General features: G+C 44.6%; 1 protein-coding gene across 5 annotated transcripts in view; it reads right to left on the bottom strand.

Moving 5' to 3' along the window:
• The window catches only part of GNPTG (N-acetylglucosamine-1-phosphate transferase subunit gamma), a 53338-nt gene that overhangs the window by 35051 nt on the left and 531 nt on the right, over positions 1-17756 (bottom strand). For 2 of the 5 annotated variants that reach the window (XM_075899992.1, XM_075899995.1), the window contains exons 2-6: positions 16524-16578; positions 10352-10419; positions 9735-9789; positions 9559-9642; positions 277-370 (exon numbers count right to left, since the gene is read on the bottom strand). In XM_075899992.1, the coding sequence (XP_075756107.1) occupies positions 277-370; positions 9559-9642; positions 9735-9789; positions 10352-10419; positions 16524-16578 (356 nt within the window). Of the gene's footprint in view, positions 1-276; positions 371-9558; positions 9643-9734; positions 9790-10351; positions 10420-14397; positions 14730-15153; positions 15596-16523; positions 16579-17756 lie in introns of those variants that run through there. The other 3 variants (XM_006123291.4, XM_075899993.1, XM_075899994.1) reach the window with 3 other exon arrangements.

Here is a 17756-nt window from a genome sequence, read left to right as displayed (position 1 = left end):
GAAGCGCTCTGTGGGACTGGTTTGTGGCCTGTTTGGGAAGGTCACTAGTCTGGGGGCTGTAAGGAGCCCCGAATTTGAGCAATTCGCCCTGAGCGGATGCCCTCAGCTGTGCCCAGACTCGACCCAGTCCGTCATACCTTCAGGCAGGAAGATATCTCAATTTGAAAAGCTCCATCCAAGTTTTCAAGCCCTATCATATATTAATGGTTGTAAGAGATTCAATTGGTACAAACATGCCAGCTATGTGAACTGCATCAGAATGATTAATTACTGTACCTTTGTCTCTCTGTTCTTGGTTTCACATGAATCCCCTTCTCTCATCCACATGCCAACAAATGTGTTGTTATAAATTTCCCATTCATGCCAGATACTGGAAAAAGAGAACAACACAAAAATCTTGTTTTAGTTTTGGGAGAAAAATTAAAAACCTTGTAAGAAAAACAGAAATACTCTAACACTGTACTAAACTTCACTTTCTCCATTTCAATTTTTTGAAGGTCCTTTAATATCTTCTTTTCTTATTGCCCAGATCTGCCCCATCACAGGTCAATTGCCTCAAAACCACAGTGGAGTTCTTTAATTGTTTAGAGAGTCTTCATCTCAGTAGTTTCAGAGAACTATGGTTCTTCTGACATATCTCAAAACAATTCCACACTTCCTTAACCAAATAAAACTCTTCAGTTTTATTGAGACATGCCTGTAATGAACTAGAATTGCTAACAAATAAATACAACTATGATATCATTGGTATTACAGAAACCTGGTGGGATGGGACGCATGATTGGAATGTTGGTATGGAAGAGTACGGCTTGCTCAGGAAGGACAGACAGGGAAAAAAAAGGGAGGAGGGGTTGCCTTGTATATTAAAAATGTACATACTTGGACTGAAGTGGAGATGAACGTAGGAGATAGCTGTGTAGAGAGTCTCTGGGTTAAGCTAAAAGGGGTAAAAAATGAGGGTGATATCATGCTAGGAGTCTACTACAGGCCACCTAGCCTTGTGGAAGAGGTGGATGAGGCCTTTTTTAAACAATTAACAAAACTATCCAAAGCCCAAGATTTGGTGGTGATGGGGGACTTCAACTATCCAGACATATGTTGGGAAACTAACACACAGGCTATCCAATAAGTTTCTGGACTGCATTGGAGACAACTTTCTGTTTCAGAAGGTTGAAAAAGCTACGAGAGGAAAAGCTGTTCTGGATTTGGTTTTATCAAATAGGGAGGAACTAGTTGAGAACTTGAAAGTGGAAGACAGTATAGGGGACAGTGATCACGAAATAATAGAGTTCATGATCTTAAGGAAAGGTAGAAGGGAGACCAGCACAATTGAGGTAATGGATTTCAGGAAGGCAGATTTTGATAAGCTCAGAGAACTTGTAGGTAAGGTCCCGTGGGAAGCAAGACTGAAGGGAAAAACAACTGAGGAGAGTTGGAAGTATTTCAAAGGGACGTTGTTAAGGGCCCCAAAGCAAACAATTCTGCTGTGTAGGAAAGATAGAAAATATGGCAAAAGACCAGCTTGGCTTAACAAGGAGATCTTGCATGATCTCAAAATAAAAAAGGAGTCCTATAAAAAATGGAAACTAGAACAAATAACAAAGGATGAATATAGGCAAGCAACACGGGAATGCAGGGGCAAGATTAGAAAGGCAAAGGCACAAAATGAGATCAAACTAGCTACAGGCATAAAGGGAAACAAGAAGACCTTTTATAAATACATTAAAAGCAAGAGGAAGACCAAGGACAGGGTAGGCCCACTGGTTAGTGAGGAGGGAGAAGCAGTAACAGGAAACTTGGAAATGGCGGAGATGCTCAATGACTTCTTTGTTTCGGTCTTCACCGAGAAGTCTGGAGGTGTGCCTAACGTAGTGAATACAAGCAGAGAGAGGGTAAGTTTAGAAGATAGGATACACAAAGAACAAGTTAAAAATCACTTAGGAAAGTTAGATGTCAGCAAGTCACCAGGTCCTGATGAAATGCATCCCAGGATACTCAAGGAGCTCATAGAGGAGGTATCTGAGCCTTTAGCTATGATCTTTGAAAAATCATGGCAGACAGGGGAGATTCCAGAAGACTGGAAAAGGGCAAATATTGTGCCCATCTATAAAAAGGGGAATAAGAACAACCCAGGAAACTACAGACCGGTCAGTTTAACGTCTGTCCCAGGGAAGATAATGGAGCAGGTAATTAAGGAAATCATATGCAAACACTTGGAAGGTAATCAAGTGATAGGGAATAGCCAGCATGGGTTTGTGAAGAACAAGTCATGCCAAACTAATCTGATAGCTTTCTTTGATAGGATAACGAGCCTTTTGGATAAGGGAGAAGCGGTGGATGTCATATACCTAGACTTTAGTAAGGCATTTGATACGGTCTCGCATGATATTCTTATTGATAAAGTAGGCAAATATAACTTAGATAGGGCCACGATAAGGTGGGTGCATAATTGGCTGGATAACCGTAGTCAGAGAGTTGTTGTTAACGGTGCTAAATCCTGCTGGAAAGGGATAACAAGTGGAGTTCCGCAAGGGTCTGTTTTGGGACCCGTACTGTTCAATATCTTCATCAATGATGAAGATATTGGGATAGAGAGTACGCTTATTAAGTTTGCAGATGATACCAAACTGGATGGGGTTGCAACTTCTTTGGAGGATAGGGACATAATTCAAAATGACCTTAGCAAGTTAGAGAAATGGTCAGAGGTAAACAGGATGAGGTTTAATAAAGAGAAATGCAAAGTGCTCCACTTAGGAAGGAACAATCAGTTCCATACATACAAGATGGGAAGCGACTGTCTAGGAAGGAGCATGGCGGAAAGGGATCTAGGGGTCATAGTGGACCACAAGTTGAATATGAGTCAACAGTGTGATGCTGTTGCAAAAAAAGCAAATATGATTCTAGGTTGTATCAACAGGTGTGTTGTAAGCAAAACTCGTGAAGTCATTCTGCCGCTCTACTCTGCACTAGTTAGGCCTCAGCTGGAGTACTGTGTCCAGTTCTGGGCGCCACATTTCAAGAAAGATGTGGAGAAATTGGAAAGGGTACAGAGAAGAGCGACAAGAATGATTAAAGGTCTAGAGAACATGACCTATGAAGCCAGGCTTCATGAACTGGGCTTGTTTAGTTTGGAAAAAAGAAGATTAAGGGGGGACATGATAGCGGTTTTCAAATATCTAAAAGGGTGTCACAAGGAGGAAGGAGAAAATTTGTTCCTCTTGGTTTCTGAGGACAGGACAAGGAGTAATGGGCTTAAAGTGCAGCAGGGGAGGTTTAGATTGGACATTAGGAAAAAATTCCTAACTGTCAGGGTGGTCAAATATTGGAATAAATTGCCAAGGGAGGTGGTGGAATCTCCCTCTCTGGAGATATTTAAGAACAGGTTAGATAGACATCTGTCAGGGATGGTGTAGACGGAGCTTGGTCCTGCCTTGAGGGCGGGGGGCTGGACTCGATGACCTCTCGAGGTCCCTTCCAGTCCTATGATTCTATGAGGAAGGGTTTAATTTTGTCATCACTAGTTTGTTTGAAAGAGGTGTTACCAAATTTCAATCTCCTCAATTGCTCAGAATGCAAAGTAAGCCCATTCAATCAGCAGATGGGTAAAACAAAAATACAAAAAAAATGCTTGTTCTTCAGAACTTGTCAGTGATGAGAAGAATTTATTGATATATTTCTGGAAAGTGACCTATTCCCATTTAAAAAGAAATATTTCCTGTTAGACCATAAAACTCATGATATTCATAAGAGTGCCATGGTGGTCTCACAATCAACTAAGAGTAGGGGCCAAGAACAGAATCCTGACTCAGAGGGATTGTCTGCACAAAATTTTTCACACTAACTTTTGTTTTTGAATTAAAATGCCCAGGGTAGATACAACACAATTATCTCTTATTAAATAACCAATTATTGCAAATTGGGTAATTCACTTTGAAAGTGGATTATGTTCATTCCAGAATGAATTAGCACAGAAAAAGGTTTATGAGGATGTATCTGTGTTTCACACTGACTTGGAAATCTTCCTGTTGCTATCCCACACTGCATTGCATCACACCACATGAGGAATAAGTTGTTTACCGGTGTTGGCATGTTGGCAGGTCTCCTAATGCCCCATACATCAGCATTACAACACTTTTATTGCAATCATGCCACGTGCATCTGCATGAAACCATGATGAGATTAAGGACTCTCTCCTCATCTTGGGAGAGAAGACAAGTAGGCCTGCCTTTACAACAGCCACTGTAAGGTCATTAGAAAAGTTACTTCACCTCTATTCTTCTGTTTCCCACCTATACAATCGGGATAATACTGCTTCACAGAAGTACCCTGACAAATAACATTTGTTCAGCTCTTTAAGAATGTACAGTAAAAGACGATAGTCCATAAACCTCAGTCTGCCCCATTCACTCCTTTTGCTTAATTTACTGAAAAAGGCATGGAAATAAAACCATACAAAAATTGTGGGGCTAATAAATGAACACGACTTCAATTTTCAATCACTTTGGCTTTACATAGCTCTGGGGGTGGGGGCGTCTGTATATCTTCAAAAATATATAATCTATAGGGTGCCTATCAAACTTCTGAAGATCATAAATGCAGAAAACTACAATACTATTGTTATACTAGCCAATTAGCCCGTCATAAGACAAGATTTTCAGGTCTCTCCTCCACGTTGATCTTCTCTCCTGAGCCTCCAGTCTCTTGCTCCATGTCTCTTTCTCTCTCTCTCCTCCTCCTTCTGCCTTCCCCCCCCCCTCTCTCAGCTCTCCTCCACCTCCTGCCTCTTTCTCCGTCTCTCTCTTTCTCGTCTCCTCCCCCTCCTGCCTCTCACTCGGGGGACTGTGGAGCCCAAACAGTCGCTTGTGCCAGTTGCTACCGCGCGGCAGCCTGGCTGAGCAACGCAGAAGTCAGCCGAGCGCCACTACAGGAGGCAAAGGGGGCAGGGCCTGGAGCCGCTCTCACGCCACATGTCACTGCCCCACCCCCCTTCGCCTCACGCCATGGCGCTCGGCTGACTTCTGCACCGCTCAGCCAGGCCTCCGTGGGGGAGCAAGCGGCATAAGTGGCCGTTTGGGCCCCACGCTCCCCATGCAGCACAGGGGTGCTGCATGGGGACCGCGGCGCCCAAACGGCTGCTTGCGCCACTCGCTCCCCCGCGGCGGCCCAGCAGAGTGGAGCAGAAGTCAGCCGAGCGCCACGGCAGGAGGCAACAGCGCTGCCCAGAGGGAACAGCCAGCTTTTCAGCACTACAGAGTCACAGACATTGGGTTACTATATATATATAATGATAATGATAATGATAATGCAAGCTCTTGCATTTTAGGATGCAGCACCAAATTCAGAATGCACTGCTATCTCCAAGAAATAGATTCTCTATATCCTGGAGTTTGAAGGCATTTACAGAACAACTTAGAGGACCTATAGACACTAAATTTTTCAAATTATGTAATTTGAGTAGAAAGAATAATCCCACACTTAAAAATACTCAGCTTTCATTATCAAATATATAAAATCATTATTTTTGTTTCTCAATCCAAAAAAATCCTTTATGAAGTCAACAAGTAGTCCTGTGGCACCTTAGAGTCTAACAAAAAAAAATATATAGCATCATAAGCTTTTATTGCTTTTCTCTGGACTGTTTCCAATTTGTCCACCTCTTCCTGAAATGTAACATCCAGAACTGAACACAATACTCCATCTGAGGCCTAATCAGTGCAGAGGAACAATTACATCTCATATCTTACTTCTAACACTCTTGCTAGCACATTCCAGATGGTCACTTTACTGCAACACTATTACACTCATATTTAGCTGGTGGTCCACTATAATCCCTACATCCCTTTCCACAATACTTCTTCGTAGGCAGTCATTTCCCATTATGTGGAAAAACTGGAAATAGTCCAGAGAAGAACAACAAAAATGATTACAGATCTAGAAAACATGAGCTATGAAGGAAGATTAAAAGAATTGGGTTTGTTTAGTCTGGAAAAGAGAAGACTGATAACTTTCAAGTACCTACAAGGTTGTTACAATGTGAAGGGACAACAATTATTATTCTTAACCTCTGAGAATAGGGCAACAAGCAATGGGATTTAAACTGCAGAAAGGGAGGTTTAGGTTGGATATTAGGAAAAACTTTTTAACTGTTAGTGTGGTTAAACACTGGAATAAATTCCCTTGGGAGGTTGTGGAATCTCCATCATTAGAGATTTTTAAGAGCAGATCAGACAAACACATGTCAGAATGGTCTAGATCAGGGGTTGCAAACTTTTCAAACCAAAGAGCCAAACTACATCAAAATTCAGAACTGGTCAACAAAGAGTCGTATAAGAATGCCCATTTGCATGACTGAAAATATAAAACTTAATATTATTGATATATGAAATAATGATTAATAGCATAAATAAAACATTGTACTCACAGACTATTTAATGGGATTTCTGTTGCTGCATGCTTACGCACATTGCTTTGACGTTTACATCATAATTGGTCAAATCCAGCTTCATGCACAGATTTGGGCTGTCTTCTGTCAATGTTATGGCAGTGGACTGGGGATGTAGGGGTGTAGGAGTGTTATAGCAGGGGACTGGGAATACAGGACTCTGGGTCTGGGTGTGAGAGGGGCTCAGGGCAGGGGATTTGGGTGTATGATGGGCTCAGAGCACAGGGCTGGGGTGTGTGGGGGTGCAGGAGTGTTACGGCAGGGGACTGGGTCTGTGGGGTGCAGGAATCTGGGGATGTGGAGGAGTATGAGGGGCTCAGGCAGGGATTCAGGTGTATGATGGGCTCAAGGTTGGAGTGTGGCGGTGTGTGGGTGCAGAAGTGTTATGACACTGTGGCCAGATGGGGGCTGGGCCCTAACTGGGGGCTTGCTGGCCAGGCTTCATTTTTAAATAAAGTAAAATATTACGTTCAATACAAAAGTTTCAACACTGTCTTTATTTATGGTGGGGGTGGGAACCTTTTTGGAGTTGGGGGCCACTGACCCACAGAAATATCTGTTGGGGACCATGCAAGTGAGAAGGAAACAAAAAACCCTTCCACTACTACAACCCCTCCCCAAATCCTCACTGATGTGGCCCCCAATTGAGGGGTGCTCCAGACCCATGGTGGAGAGAGGAGCAGGGAGGACTGAGGTTCAAGGCCTCAGGCCAGATTTACTCTTTTGGGGTTCCACGGTTAGTGGATTTTGTGGGGCCCCCCCTCCCCAAACACTGGAGTGGAGCCAGAAATGAGGGATTAAGTGTGAAGGACAGGGCTGCCAGTAAGTGGGCTAGGGATGGGGGTGCAGGATCTGAGCAGAAGGTAAGAAGCAGGCTGGGAATAGAGTATATGGCTAGGGGGAAGGTGAAGAGCAGGAAGGGGTAGGTGTCTGACCAGAAGAGAGGGAGCAGAGGCAGGCTGGGGGCTCAGGGTCTTGGCGGGGGGAGGGGGAGAGGTGCCGGGTTTGCAGGGTCTGGGCATAAATGGCCGGGGGGGGGGGGGGGGGGGGAAGGACTTGTTTTCACACCACGTGCTGCTCCCAGGCACTGAAGGCTTTCCCTGCTGCTTGCATTCAAGCACGTCTGTGCACTGCTGTTCCCCCAGAAGGGGAAGGGGAGCAGTAGCATGCATAGCTATTTCTGGCTCTGCTACCCCACAAGCCAGATTTTGCAGAGAGGCTCAGGATTTTTCCTCCTCTCCTCCGCAGGAATCCAGCACTGGTGCTCTAATCTCACAGGGGGCTGCAAGGCTAGAGCACCAGCGCAGACTCCTGCTATGAGGGAGCAAGGGGAGGCTGAGCTTCAAAAGAGCCATATCTGGCTCTCTAGTGAGCCACATTTGGCTCATGAGCCATAAGTTGCCAACCTCTGGTCTAGATGGTTCTTGGTCCTGCCATGAATGCAGTGGACTGGACTTGATGACCTCTTGAAGTCCCTTCCAGTTCTATGATTCTAACAGTTCTGTTACTCTCCCAGTTTCCAGACAAATCTAATCATACAGTGGTTCTGGGGCTTCGCAGCTTAAAGACTTATATCTCCTGCATAGGCTCCCTACTGCTGTCTAGAATCCACTGCAGTTCAGCTAGCTTGTAGGATTCTCAATAATGCCTACAAGAGTGACTACAAACTAATTTCTGCCACTGACTGGTTCTAAGGGCCACTGTATTTCTGGGTGTAACCTCCTCCTTTCAGACTGACTTTCTGACTCCTACATGCAAGAGCGATGAGAAGTCAGATTCAGACTAACATGGCTACCCTTCTGCTACTTGTAAGGAAGACCAGCTCTTTCCTGCAAGCAAACTTTGGCTAATGTAAATAGTGGCTGAATGCTCATTTTGTGCTTCTTGTAGAAATAGTTGACAATCATTTCTAGTCTGTTTCTGGATTAAATGTAGGGTTTAATTTTGAACTATAAAGCCCTTAATGGTTTTGGACCTGGCTACATCAACCTGCAAGCCCTTTTGTGTAATGCTACTAGACCTACAATTAGCTAAGCCATTCAATATAAGAACAGGTGGTTTAAATGAAAAGTCTAGAAGTACAGCATCTTCAAAGATTGAAATGTATTGCCCTGCTGGTCCAACTCAGACCAAATTTTTTAACCTTTAGGATATATTAAAAGTCTTATTAGCCTTCCCAAGTATTCAAGGGGCTGTGAGATGAGGAACACTGTATTTTAGTGGAAAGGAAAGATATGGAAAACAATTTTTGTTTTATTAGAATATGCAATAAACAACTATAATGCCTCCATTTTGTAGTTATATTAGTCCTGCCTTTAGACTTTTTATTTAGTGTTTTAAGAGTTATGATCCCATATGTGGGATAATTCCCATTCTTGACAATCTCAAGCAGTTGATGTAATGCTGCACATGATCCAGAAATAAGAGGGTTATTAGAAAGAATGTTTACCTGTAGAATCTTCTCTCACATTTTACTCGACATATATTAAGACCAACTAGGATTTCCAAATTCTGGATTTTCATGACAGAGAGATACCATCCACAAGATGGTTCAGGGCAGCCACCCTAAGCCCTGTGCTTTAGGGGGTCCCCACGGCAGCCACCTCAACCATCATGGCATTTTTAAGTTTAAAGCAATAGCCACTAAAATTGTACTTTCATCATTAACTGTAAAGTAACAAGAACAGCAGCAGCTAGATGAGGCCTACTGTTGAAAAATGTCAGATTGATTTATTTTATGTATTCTTAAATTAAGTCTAAAGAATAAAATGTCAGTCAAACAAGGACTCATTAATTATTAAAATACATAGTAAAGAGCCTCATTTACTAAAAGTCCATGATTTGGCTATCAGAAGAGGTATAACAAGATATATTTTGCAGTAATATTCACCTAAATTGTGCCCTCAGGTACAAACTTACAGCCTCATCAACTGCTGGAGGATAGTGGCATTGATGTAACTGAAAGCAGTTTAGGGAATAGAGTTTGAATCTAATGTCAAGGGTAGTTAATTTCTAAGGTAATGTAACTATACCTGATTTTAAAAGTGCAGATTTTGAAAGCTCTACAAAGAAAGTAACTCAAACTAAAGTAAAAAAGAAAAGTCTGGATTTCTCACCCTAAAATCCCACTGTAGGCATTCCACCGAAACGTTTGCTCGTGCTGAGTGACATTATGGAAAGGACAGAACTCATATTTATACCTAAAGAAACAAAATGTTTCAGATTTAAAAATAAAGGCCTATATCACCTCCAATCTTAAAAATATAGTCAGGCATCTAAACCAGGAACTCACGTAGATTCCACAAAACTGAAACACTTTCCAGCAAGACTAAAGAGATGTGCAGGACCTGAAAATAAAATGAAATAATTTGAAAAGGCTAATGAGTTGGTTACATTTAAAGAGAGTTATCATGAGCACAGAATTGTACGTGTACATGTTGCAGATTTAATTTTCTACAGAGTATATGGCAATCAGCACCCAAGACAACTAAGGTACCTCGATATCATAGAATCTTTGTGCCTCAATCTTTAATATATTTTTCCTTCAATCACCCTGTGAAGTCAGAAACACTGTTGTCCCAATTTTAGAGACTGAGAACCGAGTCATAGACTCACACAGGCAAACAATTTTTACTACGTTATATACTATAAAAGTCATAAGTATTAACTGGTAGCATTTCCTGGGATCTGTGAAATTCAGAAAATACATTATTCTTCCACAAGGCTGAGAGGCATTTTCACGACTGGGTTAAAGAACGTGTACATATTATATTGTGGCAAGTGCTTCTGCCAAAGATTTTCTTACTATTAGACAACTGCAATCAAAGATTATACTCTCTCTCTCCTTTAGAGATGATAGCATAAAAATGGTAAATAACTACAAACATAATAACTGATATTTGCACAAACCTGATGGTGGGGAAGGTGGCATCTTTGGAAGGAGCCTGTTTGGCTGAGGTAGGAATGGATTGTTCAATCTTTTAAAAAAAGAAAAAAAAAAGAATCCATTTGCAATGAGCTTAAATTAGAACAACGCTTTTCACATTTCATTGCACAGCAAACCCTATCTGACAAAAATTATTATGACTCAAGAAGGGGAGGACTGAAGCCTAAACTGTCCATGCCCTACCACCAGAGCTATCCCATCCATAAGATGGTTTGGGATGGCGCCCCATGCTCTAGGGAGGGTGCCTCAACTGTCCTATGCATGGGACAAGTCACCCATAGTAATGCTAGCCACAGGGCCCAGGGTAGGAATGTAAACAACTAGTTGACTACCCGATAAACAAATGCTTATTGGTTAGTTGAGTAGGAACTCAACTAGTCTTCCCCCCCCCCCACACACCATCACTTGCTGCCTCTGTCAGAGAGAGGCGACAATGGGGGGAGCAGGAGCCAGTACTTGGAGGAAGCCAGCTGAAAAACTGGTTCCCCGTAGCACCATCTCCGCATGGAAAAGGGGAGGCAGAGAGTAGCAGGGAAACAGCGCAAGTGGGGACTGACACAGTCCTGCTCGCACTGGTCCCGAGTGCCGCTCCTCTCCTTTTGATATACAAGAACTATCTGCAACTCTTGTACATTTCAAAGGAAGAGGCACAGAGGGGAACCTGCGCCAGCAGGGACTGCTTTGGACCCCACTGGCACTCCCTTTGAAATGTACAAGAGCCACGGAAACCCGCTGCATCTCTCCCTTTGAAACGTACAGGAGCCGAAAGCAGCTCCTGTACATTTCAAAGGGAGGGGGCACAGCAGGATAGAGTGCTTCCCTTATCAACTAATCGAGTTGTCAATGGAAATGCCATTGACTACTCGATTAGTTGATTAATCAAAATTTAACATCCCTAGCCCAGGGTAGCAGGGAGGATTGCCTGTGGGGCCTAACATAGGATAGTAGCAGGTGTCAGGCCCCTCCACTCATGGTAACAGCAGGAGCCACGGGAAGTGAAGTGACTCAGCAGTCTGCTCTGTTCCAAATCCATCTCCCTTACATCAGAACCTGGAAATCTCAGGCTCTTCTTGCAGACATTATCATTACCGGGAATACTGTCTTCTGACACAAAAGCAGAAAGGGACAAGATGCCAGGGGCTCAAACAAAGGTCCCATCAAAACCCACAAGACCATGTTAAGGTTCCACAGAAAAACCGGTTCTCGGACTAGATGATGGAGAAGCAGCCACCCTTTCAAGAATCTTGCTTCATGGCATTAGATAAGACTGATATTTTCTGAATGGGGAGATGAAACACTGACATCACAGCCAGATGCACTCTCAATGAGCTAAGAACAAGGCCTGACATCTGAACATGCAGCCAGTACTCTAGGACAGAAGCTGGCACTGGCTGAAGTCTGCTGGCCAATGACCACACTGAAATCACTTCCAGTTTGCTAAGTATGCCATTCTGATAGAAGACTTCCTAATGTTGAATAGACCCCATTGAACAGCCACTGAAAACCACTCATCCTCAGTTAGCCATGCCATGAGATATAGGAAGGTGACAGCAGAATGTAGAGTGTGACAACAATTCCACGTAAGTAGTTCGGGATGGAGCGAAGAAGAGGCTGATTTGATAGTGCAAGAAGGTGAGAGAACCAGCACTGCCTTGGCCATACAAAGGCAATGAGAATGAGTTTCCCCCAAATCTTCTTCTTGAAGATTATCTGTGGGATGACCAGGACTGGTGGGGGAAGCATAAAGGAGAGCCGACTGCCAGCTGAGATGGGCAGACTGAGGACCTCTTAAGAACCGAAGACAACATTTTCTATTGTCCCCTGCACCAAATAGGTTGATTGTCAAAATTTTCCAAGCTGCAAAGATCACAGAATCATAGGACTGAAAGGTACCTTGAGAGGCAGGTTATTTAGTGCAGATACTGGCACTCATGGCAGGACCAAGCACCATCTAGACCATCCTGGATAAATGTTTGTCTAACCTGCTCTTAAAAATCTCCAATGATGGAGATTCCACGACTTCCCTAGGCATTTATTCCAGTGTTTAACCACACTAAAAGTTAGGACATTTTTTCTAACGTCCAACCTAAACCTCCTGTGCTGCAATTTAATTCCATTGCTTCTTGTCCTACTCTCAAAGGTTACAAAGAATAATTTTTGTCGCTCCTCCTTTTAAATATTTTAAAGTTACCAATCTTCTCTTTTCCAGACTAAACAAACCCATTTCTTTCAATCTTCCCTCATAGGTCATGTTTTCTATAGCTTTAATGATTTTTGTTGCTCTTCTCTGGATTATTTCCAATTTTTCCACATCTTTCCTGAACTGTGGTACCCAAAACTAGAGACAGTATTCCAGTTGAGGTCTAACTAGCACAAAATAGAGCAGAATTATTTCTCGTGTCTTGCTTTCAACTCTCTTGTTGATACATTTCAGAATGACGTTTGCTTTTCATGCGAGACCGAAAGAAATGCATGACTAAAATCTAGGTACACTGCGTCTACATCTTCCCCCTTACCCACAAGACTTCTAATTCCATCAAAGAAAGCTATCAAGTTGGTTTAACAGGATTTGTTTTTGATAAATCCATGCTATTACTTTATCACCTTATTAACTTCCAAATATTTGCAAATGCATTCCTTATTTGCTAAATTATCTTTCCTAGCACAGAAGTTAGGTTTACAGGTCTGTAGTATCCTGGGTTGTCCTTGTTTCACTTTTTATAGCTGGATATTGTAATTGCCCCTTTCCAGTCTTCAGGAATCTCTTACATCTTCCATGACTTTTCAAAGATAATAGCTCAGATATTTCCTCAGTCAGTTCCTTGAGTATTCTAAGGAATCCTGGTGACCAAAAGACATCTAACTTGTGTAAGGCTATGTCTACACTGGAAAAAGCTGGTAACAAAAATACTGTCAATATTCATAAGTGGCAAAAAAGAAAGTCACCAAGTCATGTTTACACTGCCACCCTCTGTAGACAGATCATAGCCACATTGTTAGTTCCCCTGTTGTCAGAAAGAGCAAAGCAATTTGGGTAAGCATCCCACAGTGCATGGCGACCTTCAGTCACTAGGCACTGTGGAAATGCATAACACAGCACTAGGAATTTTGGGAATGTGAAAAAGGTCCCATCAGCCACCTTTTTGCTTCCCAGCCCTCCTGGGGCTTCTGGCTTTCATTCAAATGATATGAAAGTCAGTTCTTGCTGAGCACTCTAGCATCTGCTGTGAGAAACATGGATCTCAGACTTCCCTCCCATGCACTGGCCATTGTAGCAGAGCTAATTGTGCACTTAGTGTCACAGGAAGAAGACTCAGATGTGGACAACAGTGTGAGTGACAGGGACAACAGCAACTTGGCATGGCATTTGGCTGTTACAGAGCAGCTGTGCAGAGTACAGCATCACTTTTGGACTAGGGAAACCAGCACCGAGTGGTGGGATAGCATTGTCATGCAGGTGTGGGATGAAGACCAGTGGCTACAGAACTTTAGGATGCTTAAAACAACCTTCCTGTACCAGCGTGATGACCTGGCCCCTGAACTGTGGTGCCAAGGGCACCCAAATGAGCGTGGTAGAGAAGCGGGTTGCCATTGCTTTGTAGAAGCTGGCCACTTCCAATTGCTACCGTTCAGCAAATCAGCTCGGAGTGGGGAAGTCTTCTGTCAGGGCAGCTCTTTTGCAAGTGTGCAGGGCAATAAATCATACTTTGCTGCAAAGCTTCTGTGCCTCATCCCAAGGCTCATCCTGAACGAGGCATTCCTATGAAACTAAGGTATATAGGCCTCTCCAGTTACCAGAGCAATTGGTCTGGGTTGTGTCACACAAAACCAAATCATAGAAACCTGCCTCATTTGTTTTTATTGATGCCTTTCAATCATGGTCATATACAGAGTGGATATTCGATGGTAAAGAGTTATTGGAAAACTACACAATTATGTTAATGGACCAGCTGTCGAAGACACAACTCCTGTGATGAGGAGTGGAGTGTGCTAGGAAAAAAACCAATACCTGACAGTGAAAATGAGCATGTGAGCATAGAGGAAGAGTTGCTGTGAAAAGAATTCTGCATGTGCTGACATGGAGGCCTTTGGCTCTGTTCACTCTTCATACTGAGAAGACACTTCAGGATCTCATTTTGGTCCTCCATGAGCTTTAGCATGCACTCAGTGGCTTCTGTTCTGACTTTCATCTCCCTGACCCTCCTTTACTCCCTTTTCTGTGTTTGAAGCGTTGAATGCTGCAAAACCTCCTTGACTAGATCTTCTCTCGTCTTCTGAGGTTTTTTTTCTTAGTTGAAAAAGAGTCTGTGGGGGAGCATACCTGACTTCTTAAGGACTGGTCTGAAAAAATAACCATTAACAATAGAGTGACTGCACTGTTCCTGATAAAGATTGTAATATTGCACTAACATGCACATCTCTGAACACACTGGCCACTTTTTTCTTACCCAGCAAGATTCTATTGATATCTCTGTGTACATCAATGCTCTGTTTGGACATAATGTATACCCAGGCAGAGCTTAGCCAGCTCACAGAAATAAACTCTTCATTCACCCTGTGCCACTGGTGCCACTCTCCCCCTCTCCCTCCAGCTGCAAAAGCAAATTCCTGCTGATGCCCGCCCCACCTCGACCCCACTACAAAACATAGCAACTTACCACCCCATGCCACTGCCCCCACCCTCCCAGCTGCAGTAGAGCAAGTTACTGCCCCACATGGCCACTATCCACCCACCCCAACCCCTGCGTGCAATAGAGCAACTTACCCTGCAACTCTTCCCTTGCTTCATGCTTCACGTATAGGTGCTAAGACTCCTAGGGCATGAGAACAACAAATTCCTCGCTGCCTGGTGCACAGGTTGGCCCACAATGAACCCCCTCCTCCTTGACCACTTCCATCTCTTCATCAAGAACTTCTGCTTCCAGGTGAAGTCCTGTTTCTGACTCTGTGCCATGGAAAGAATCCACAGGTTCCTTGGGTACGGGCATGGTGTCCCCACCGAGAAGCGTGCCCAGTTCTTTATAAAAATGGCATGTGTTCAGTGCAGCACCAGACTGGTTGCCTCCTTCATCTTCTGGTACAACTGATGGAATTCCTTTATCTTGGCTCTGCATTGCAGGATGTCTTGATCATACACAAAGGGCTGAAGAAACGTTGCACTGATTCATCAAACACTGATACGATCCAGTAGCTCTGGGGTTCTTCAAGAAGGAAAGCGTCTTGAGCGATAGCCACCCGTTTCCTTAAAAAGAGGTTAGAACAGCCCTTTTCCACAGCAGACACCTCTCTTGGCTAGAACAGCCCCCTGCCATTAAGGGTGAGGTTTACCGGTTAATTGGTTAAACCTTCATATCTCTTTCTCTTACTAAGGGCCAAACAGCCACTTCTTTGAGAGAAGCTGACCTACTGCATCCTGTCCTTTAGGAAAACTTTAGACATCTCAAAGAATGGATGCAATTTATTTCATTATCCATTGACACAGGGTCCATCTCACAGCTAATAGCTCCATCCTCATTCCTAGAATTCTATGAGTTATTTTCCAATCTAACCAGTGCTCAGGGTTCTGGATTCAAATTTGGTACTGGTTAGATATGACTTTAGTTCTTAAAGCCAGCTGCCATCACTGTAGAGGGCATGTATGTCTGAACTTGTGCCTTGCAGGCAGATTGTGTAGCTCCCACTTAATTAGAGAAAGCCAGGCTGTGGTTATAGCTCACCGCAAAAAAAAAAAGTGTGATTTTACATCAAGATAATTATTTCAGTATAAAATCCTGGTGGAGGCAAGGCACTGTAGTTTTTATTTTGACTAGCTTGTAGTTTTTATCTTGACATCAACATTAATGCCACAACAGAGCAGTTTCCTCAACTTGCCACATCAAGGCAAAAAGTACCTATCCCTCATTTCCACTAGTATTTTACACTGAAAGAGCTCACTTTATGTAAAAAGCCATATTCTTTGCAGAGAAGACAAAAGCTTGCACAGGGTACATGCCAAAGAAGTTGATAGAAGATGATTATCACAGCTCAACTGCATGTCTATAATATAAGCAAATGTGTCCGGAATACACAAAGAGATAGTAAACTGCTGTCAGCAACAAGAGAAGTTTAGCATAGGGAAGTAGCAGGGCCACGCACCCAAAGGTGTTCGGCTCCTCCACGATTTTCATCTTACCAGCTATCGTAAAGATACCTATAAGAAAAAAGGCATGGTCCGTAGGTAGGAGAGGAAACTCAGTGCAGTAGCAGTCAGCGAGTAGGTGTGAGGGAGGAGCTTCACTGTGGGTATAGTTAGCAGGTGGGTTTGGGGAAAGGAGCTGAACTGGGGGCATAGTCAGTAGGCAGTTGTGTGGGGAGGGGGCATAACTTGGAGCACAACCAGTGGGTGGGTGTGGGGGAAGCAACTTTACTAAAGGGCATAGCCAATAGGCAAGTGTGGGGAAGGGGTCTCTTCTGGGGGGGGGGGGGGCACAGCCAGGCAGCAGGCAGGTGGGGGAGGAGTCTCTACTTGGGGGCACAGCTAGGCAGCGGGCAGGCGGGGGTTTCTGGGGGAAGCAGAGCCAGGCAGCAGGCAGGTGTGGGGGAGGAGTCTCTACTTGGGGGCACAGCCAGGCAGAGGGCAGGCGGGGGTTTCGGGGGGGGGGGGCAGAGCCAGGCAGCTGGCAGGTGTGGGGAAGGAGTCTCCACTGGGGGGCACAGCCAGGCACTGGGCAGGTGGGGGTCTTTACTGGGGGCACAGCCAGGCAGCGGGCAGGTGGGGGAAGGGGTCTCTTCTGGGGGTAATAGCCAGGCAGGTGTGAGTGAGGGGTCTCCACTAGGGGGTGCAGCCAGACAGTGGTCAGGTAAGGGGAAAGGGTCTCTATTAGGGAGCGCAGTCAGGGAGCAGACAGGTGTGGAGAAGGGGTCTCCACTGGGAGACACAGCCAGGCAGCAGGGGGTCTTTACTGGGGGCACAGCTAGGTAGCAGGTGGGTGGGGGCTTTTACTGGGGGGGGCACAGCCAGATGGTGGGTGGGTGGAGGGATCTCTACTGGGGGGGGGCACAGCCAATCAGTAGGCGGGCGGGGGTCTCTATTGGGAGCACAGCCAGACGGGTGGGAGGGAAGGGTCTCTACTGGGGAGGGGACAGCCAGGCAGAGGGCAGGTGGGGGGGTACAGGGTCTCTAATGGAGGCATAGCCAGGCAGCGGGTGGGGGGGGCGGGGTCTCTACTGGGGGGAAGCAGCCAGGCAGAACATGGGTGGGGGGGTAGAGGGTCTCTACTGGAGTGGGAGCTGCCCGGCAGAAGGCGGGCACGGGGGGAGAGAGTCTCTACTGGGGGTGCACAGCCCGTCACAGGGCAGGCGTGGAGGTAGAGGGTCTCTACTGGGGGG

The sequence above is a fragment of the Pelodiscus sinensis genome, chromosome 16 (genome assembly GCF_049634645.1).
Source record: "Pelodiscus sinensis isolate JC-2024 chromosome 16, ASM4963464v1, whole genome shotgun sequence".
NCBI classification, from domain to species: domain Eukaryota; kingdom Metazoa; phylum Chordata; order Testudines; family Trionychidae; genus Pelodiscus; species Pelodiscus sinensis.
This window is presented reverse-complemented; position numbering and strand designations above follow the sequence as displayed.